At 41.9% G+C, this 7,500-nt stretch overlaps 1 protein-coding gene across 1 annotated transcript in view; it reads left to right on the plus strand.

Moving 5' to 3' along the window:
• Window positions 1–7,500, plus strand: part of LOC124007369 (ferroxidase HEPHL1-like) — a 77,640-nt gene that overhangs the window by 23,493 nt on the left and 46,647 nt on the right. Inside the window, 2 exon segments of the mRNA XM_046317871.1 lie at window positions 412–624; window positions 844–1,017. Of these exon segments, the coding sequence (XP_046173827.1) occupies window positions 412–624; window positions 844–1,017 (387 nt within the window).

Consider the following 7,500-nt stretch of genomic DNA (forward strand, 5'->3'; position numbering starts at 1 on the left):
ATAAGCCAGGCAGGGACGGATGTCATCAGGTCATAACAGTTAATTGGAGATAAGATTGTATGAAACGAGCAGACAAACACACAACAGCTCTGTTCATACTTCAGACAAACAATATTATACAAGTCAGGTGTACAAGTATTACAACGTTACAAATAGTCAGAGAAAGTTAATACTAGTTCTCTAACTATACTGTAGATATGTGTTTCTCCATCTCTCCACTAGGGGCGCTGAATCCAGGAGCCAGCTATACCTACCACTGGCTATATAATAATATAATACTCCATCTCTCCACTAGGAGCCAGCTATACCTACCACTGGCTATATAATAATATAATACTCCATCTCTCCAATAGGAGCCAGCTATACCTACCACTGGCTATATAATAATATAATACTCCATCTCTCCACTAGGGGCGCTGTATCCAGACGGTACATCAGACAGACTGAAGCAGGATGACAGTGTTGTCCCCGGGGCCAGCTATACGTACCGCTGGGAGGTGCGTCCTGAGTTCTCCCCTACAGAGGGAGACGCAGCCTGTCTGACCTGGGTATACCACTCGCATGTAGAGGCTCCTAGAGATATCACTTCTGGACTCATAGGAGCTCTGCTCACCTGCAAGAAAGGTGTGTGTGTTCCCCTACCTTCAACACCTATTATACTCACCTGAGAGAAGGGTCTGTGGGATGGTGTGTGTGTGTTAACCTGTGAACTACCTATGAACCCTACATAAATTAATACACATTAATGTAAAGTGTTGCCCATCATACCTTAATCTGTATTGAGATTAAGATGTTGTTGTGATGTTTAATGTATATATGTAAATAGGGTGTTGTGTTAACCAGGTATCCTGACACAGGAGGGTCGTGTAGATGTAGACAGAGACGTTGTTCTGATGTTCAACGTGGTGGATGAGTCTATGAGCTGGTACCAGGAACACAACATCCAGACCTTCTGTTCTGACCCCGCCTCCGTCGACCCTGATGACCCAGACTTCCAGGAGTCCAACATGATGCATGGTGGGTAATCAAGCCTTGCCTGCTAGAACAAACCCTAAAAACACCTCCCTTTCTTTCTCGCTCTCATCCCCCTTCTCTCCCACAAGTCCTTTCCTCTTCCTAGCCTTCCTCCCCCATTTCACCCCTCCTCCCCCATTTCACCCCTCCTCCCCCATCTCTCCTACAAGTCCTTTCCTCTTCCTACCCAGGATCCCCTATTTCACCCCTCCTCCCCCATCTCTCCTACAAGTCCTTTCCTCTTCCTACCCAGGATCCCCCATTTCACCCCTCCTCCCCCATCTCTCCTACAAGTCCTTTCCACTTCCTACCTAGGATCCCCCATTTCACCCCTTCTCCCCCATCTCTCCTACAAGTCCTTTCCTCTTCCTACCCAGGATCCCCCATTTCACCCCTCCTCCCCATCTCTCCTACAAGTCCTTTCCACTTCCTACCCAGGATCCCCCATTTCACCCCTTCTCCCCCGTCTCTCCCACAAGTCCTTTCCTCTTCCTACCCAGGATCCCCCATTTCTCCCCCATGTCTTCCTATCCTCCCTCCTTCACAGAAAAAGGTTTTTACTAAAAGTGAATAACAGTTTATTCTCAGAATAAGATATTTATTTTGAATAAATAGATATATACACAAACAGGTTAGAAAATGTAAAACAAGGGTTATAACAAGGGTTGAGACAAGGGTTAAAGTTTGTGACCTCAAATACAACAAACAATCTCACCTCTCAAATCTAATTGTAATCTAATGTTAGTTGTCACATGCTTCGTACACAATGTTTGGTTTTCTCAGTCGATGCGGTCGGGGTACTTGGTAATTGAGTAGTACTATGTACACAGTGCAGTTGGGGTACTAGGTAATTGAGTAGTACTATGTACACAGTGCAGTTGGGGTACTAGGTAATTGAGTAGTACTATGTACACAGTGCAGTTGGGGTACTAGGTAATTGAGTAGTACTATGTACACAGTGCAGTTGGGGTACTAGGTAATTGAGTAGTACTATGTACACAGTGCAGTTGGGGTACTTGGTAATTGAGTAGTACTATGTACACAGTGCGGTCGGGGTACTAGGTAATTGAGTAGTACTATGTACACAGTGCAGTTGGGGTACTAGGTAATTGAGTAGTACTATGTACACAGTGCAGTTGGGGTACTTGGTAATTGAGTAGTACTATGTACACAGTGCGGTCGGGGTACTAGGTAATTGAGTAGTACTATGTACACAGTGCAGTTGGGGTACTAGGTAATTGAGTAGTACTATGTACACAGTGCAGTTGGGGTACTTGGTAATTGAGTAGTACTATGTACACAGTGCAGTTGGGGTACTAGGTAATTGAGTAGTACTATGTACACAGTGCAGTTGGGGTACTTGGTAATTGAGTAGTACTATGTACACAGTGCAGTTGGGGTACTAGGTAATTGAGTAGTACTATGTACACAGTGCAGTTGGGGTACTTGGTAATTGAGTAGTACTATGTACACAGTGCAGTTGGGGTACTAGGTAATTGAGTAGTACTATGTACACAGTGCAGTTGGGGTACTAGGTAATTGAGTAGTACTATGTACACAGTGCAGTTGGGGTACTAGGTAATTGAGTAGTACTATGTACACAGTGCAGTTGGGGTACTTGGTAATTGAGTAGTACTATGTACACAGTGCAGTTGGGGTACTAGGTAATTGAGTAGTACTATGTACACAGTGCAGTTGGGGTACTAGGTAATTGAGTAGTACTATGTACACAGTGCAGTTGGGGTACTAGGTAATTGAGTAGTACTATGTACACAGTGCAGTTGGGGTACTAGGTAATTGAGTAGTACTATGTACACAGTGCAGTTGGGGTACTAGGTAATTGAGTAGTACTATGTACACAGTGCGGTTGGGGTACTAGGTAATTGAGTAGTACTATGTACACAGTGCAGTTGGGGTACTAGGTAATTGAGTAGTACTATGTACACAGTGCAGTTGGGGTACTAGGTAATTGAGTAGTACTATGTACACAGTGCAGTTGGGGTACTTGGTAATTGAGTAGTACTATGTACACAGTGCTGTTGGGGTACTAGGTAATTGAGTAGTACTATGTACACAGTGCAGTTGGGGTACTAGGTAATTGAGTAGTACTATGCACACAGTTCAGTTGGGGTACTAGGTAATTGAGTAGTACTATGTACACAGTGCAGTTGGGGTACTAGGTAATTGAGTAGTACATTGAGGTCATTTGTACACAGTGCAGTTGGGGTACTAGGTAATTGAGTAGTACTATGTACACAGTGCAGTTGGGGTACTAGGTAATTGAGTAGTACTATGTACACAGTGCAGTTGGGGTACTAGGTAATTGAGTAGTACTATGCACACAGTTCAGTTGGGGTACTAGGTAATTGAGTAGTACTATGTACACAGTGCAGTTGGGGTACTAGGTAATTGAGTAGTACATTGAGGTCATTTGTACACAGTGCAGTTGGGGTACTAGGTAATTGAGTAGTACTATGTACACAGTGCAGTTGGGGTACTAGGTAATTGAGTAGTACTATGTACACAGTGCAGTTGGGGTACTAGGTAATTGAGTGGTACTATGTACACAGTTCAGTTGGGGTACTAGGTAATTGAGTAGTACTATGTACACAGTGCAGTTGGGGTACTAGGTCATTGAGTAGTACATTGAGGTCATTTGTACACAGTGCAGTTGGGGTACTAGGTAATTGAGTAGTACTATGTACACACTGCGGTTGGGGTACTAGGTAATTGAGTAGTACTATGTACACAGTGCGGTCGGGGTACTAGGTAATTGAGTAGTACTATGCACACAGTGCGGTCGGGGTACTAGGTAATTGAGTAGTACTATGTACACAGTGCAGTTGGGGTACTAGGTAATTGAGTAGTACTATGTACACAGTGCAGTTGGGGTACTAGGTAATTGAGTAGTACTATGTACACAGTGCAGTTGGGGTACTAGGTAATTGAGTAGTACTATGTACACAGTGCAGTTGGGCTACTAGGTAATTGAGTAGTACTATGTACACAGTGCAGTTGGGGTACTAGGTAATTGAGTAGTACTATGTACACAGTGCAGTTGGGGTACTAGGTAATTGAGTAGTACTATGTACACAGTGCAGTTGGGGTACTAGGTAATTGAGTAGTACTAGGTAATTGAGTAGTACTAGGTAATTGAGTAGTACTAGGTAATTGAGTAGTGCTATGTAATTGAGTAGTGCTATGTAATTGAGTAGTGCTATGTAATTGAGTAGTACTATGTAATTGAGTAGTGCTATGTAATTGAGTAGTACTATGTAATTGAGTAGTACTATGTAATTGAGTAGTACTATGTAATTGAGTAGTGCTATGTAATTGAGTAGTACTAGGTAATTGAGTAGTACTATGTAATTGAGTAGTACTATGTAATTGAGTAGTACTATGTAATTGAGTAGTACTATGTAATTGAGTAGTACTAGGTAATTGAGTAGTACTAGGTAATTGAGTAGTACATTGAGGTAATTTGTACATAGTGCATTCCCCTTTTCCACATTTTGTTAAGTTACAGCCTTATTCTAATTTAATTTAATTTTTTTAATTCAATGTGAACACACTACCCCGTAATGACAAAGGGAAAACAGGTTTTTAAATGTTTGCAAATATATAAAAAATAAAAAACATAAAATACATTATTTACATTAGTATTCAGAACCTTTGCTATGAGATTCGAAATTGAGCTCAGGTGCATCCTGTTTCCATTGATCACCCTTGAGATGTTTCTACAACTTGATTAGGACTGTGGTAAATTCAATTAATTGGACATGATTTGGAAAGTCACACACCTGTCTATATAAGGTCCCACAGTTGACAGTGCATGTCAGAGCAAAAACCAAGCCATAACAGCAGTGTTGGTAATATGGTGTGTGTGTGTGTGTGTGTGTGTGTGTGTGTGTGTGTGTGTGTGTGTGTGTGTGTGTGTGTGTGTGTGTGTGTGTGTGTGTGTGTGTGTGTGTGTGTGTGTGTGTGTGTGTGTGTGTGTGTGTGTGTGTGTGTGTGTGTGGTGTCAGTATGCATGTGTGTATGTGTTATTTGTGTGTGGGTGTATGTAGTGTGTTGGGATATCAGTGTGTGTGTGTAGAGTCAGTGTAAGTGTGTGTGTGTAGAGTCAGTGTAAGTGTGTGTGTGTAGAGTCAGTGTAAGTGTGTGTGTGTAGAGTCAGTGTAAGTGTGTGTGTGTAGAGTCAGTGTAAGTGTGTGTGTAGAGTCAGTGTAAGTGTGTGTGTAGAGTCAGTGTAAGTGTGTGTGTAGAGTCAGTGTAAGTGTGTGTGTAGAGTCAGTGTAAGTGTGTGTGTGTAGAGTCAGTGTAAGTGTGTGTGTGTAGAGTCAGTGTAAGTGTGTGTGTGTAGAGTCAGTGTAAGTGTGTGTGTAGAGTCAGTGTAAGTGTGTGTGTGTGTGTAGAGTCAGTAAGTGTGTGTGTGTGTGTAGAGTCAGTGTAAGTGTGTGTGTGTGTAGAGTCAGTGTAAGTGTGTGTGTGTGTAGAGTCAGTGTAAGTGTGTGTGTGTGTAGAGTCAGTGTAAGTGTGTGTGTGTATAGAGTCAGTGTAAGTGTGTGTGTGTATAGAGTCAGTGTAAGTGTGTGTGTATAGAGTCAGTGTAAGTGTGTGTGTGTAGAGTCAGTGTAAAAAAGGGTCTTGTTCACGAGTCTTGTTTACCTGTCTTGTTCAGCTGTCTTGTTTACCAGTCTTGTTTACCAGTCTTGTTTACCAGTCTTGTTTACCAGTCTTGTTCAGCTGTCTTGTTTACCTGTCTTGTTTACCTGTCTTGTTTACCAGTCTTGTTTACCAGTCTTGTTTACCAGTCTTGTTTACCAGTCTTGTTTACCAGTCTTGTTTACCAGCCTTGTTTACCAGTCTTGTTCAGCAGTCTTGTTCAGCAGTCTTGTTCAGCAGTCTTGTTTACCAGTCTTGTTTACCACTCTTCTTTACCAGTCTTGTTTACCAGTCTTGTTTACCAGTCTTGTTCAGCAGTCTTGTTTACCAGTCTTGTTTACCAGTCTTGTTTACCAGTCTTGTTTACCAGTCTTGTTCAGCAGTCTTGTTTACCACTCTTGTTTACCAGTCTTGTTCACCAGTCTTGTTCAGCAGTCTTGTTTACCAGTCTTGTTTACCAGTCTTGTTTACCAGTCTTGTTTACCAGTCTTGTTCACCAGTCTTGTTCACCAGTCTTGTTCAGCAGTCTTGTTTACCAGTCTTGTTTACCAGTCTTGTTTACCAGTCTTGTTTACCAGTCTTGTTTACCAGTCTTGTTCAGCTGTCTTGTTTACCTGTCTTGTTTACCTGTCTTGTTTACCAGTCTTGTTCAGCAGTCTTGTTTACCAGTCTTGTTTACCAGTCTTGTTTACCAGTCTTGTTTACCAGTCTTGTTTACCAGTCTTGTTTACCAGTCTTGTTTACCAGCCTTGTTTACCAGTCTTGTTCAGCAGTCTTGTTTACCAGTCTTGTTTACCAGCCTTGTTCAGCAGTCTTGTTCAGCAGTCTTGTTCAGCAGTCTTGTTTACCAGTCTTGTTTACCACTCTTCTTTACCAGTCTTGTTTACCAGTCTTGTTTACCAGTCTTGTTCAGCAGTCTTGTTTACCAGTCTTGTTTACCAGTCTTGTTTACCAGTCTTGTTTACCAGTCTTGTTCAGCAGTCTTGTTTACCACTCTTGTTTACCAGTCTTGTTCAGCTGTCTTGTTTACCAGTCTTGTTTACCAGTCTTGTTTACCAGTCTTGTTTACCAGTCTTGTTCAGCTGTCTTGTTTACCTGTCTTGTTTACCTGTCTTGTTTACCAGTCTTGTTCAGCAGTCTTGTTTACCACTCTTGTTTACCAGTCTTGTTCAGCTGTCTTGTTTACCAGTCTTGTTTACCACTCTTGTTTACCAGTCTTGTTTACCAGTCTTGTTTACCAGTCTTGTTCAGCAGTCTTGTTTACCAGTCTTGTTTACCAGTCTTGTTTACCAGTCTTGTTTACCAGTCTTGTTCAGCAGTCTTGTTTACCAGTCTTGTTTACCAGTCTTGTTTACCAGTCTTGTTTACCAGTCTTGTTCAGCAGTCTTGTTTACCAGTCTTGTTCAGCAGTCTTGTTTACCAGTCTTGTTCAGCAGTCTTGTTTACCAGTCTTGTTCAGCAGTCTTGTTTACCAGTCTTGTTTACCTGTCTTGTTTACCAGTCTTGTTTACCAGTCTTGTTTACCAGTCTTGTTTACCAGTCTTGTTCAGCTGTCTTGTTTACCAGTCTTGTTCAGCAGTCTTGTTTACCAGTATTGTTCAGCAGTCTTGTTTACCAGTCTTGTTCAGCAGTCTTGTTTACCACTCTTGTTTACCAGTCTTGTTCAGCAGTCTTGTTTACCAGTCTTGTTTACCAGTCTTGTTCAGCAGTCTTGTTTACCAGTCTTGTTTACCTGTCTTGTTTACCAGTCTTGTTTACCAGTCTTGTTTACCAGTCTTGTTTACCAGTCTTGTTTACCAGTCTTGTTCAGCAGTCTTGTTT

The sequence above is a fragment of the Oncorhynchus gorbuscha genome, linkage group LG20 (assembly GCF_021184085.1).
Source record: "Oncorhynchus gorbuscha isolate QuinsamMale2020 ecotype Even-year linkage group LG20, OgorEven_v1.0, whole genome shotgun sequence".
Lineage (NCBI taxonomy): Eukaryota > Metazoa > Chordata > Actinopteri > Salmoniformes > Salmonidae > Oncorhynchus > Oncorhynchus gorbuscha.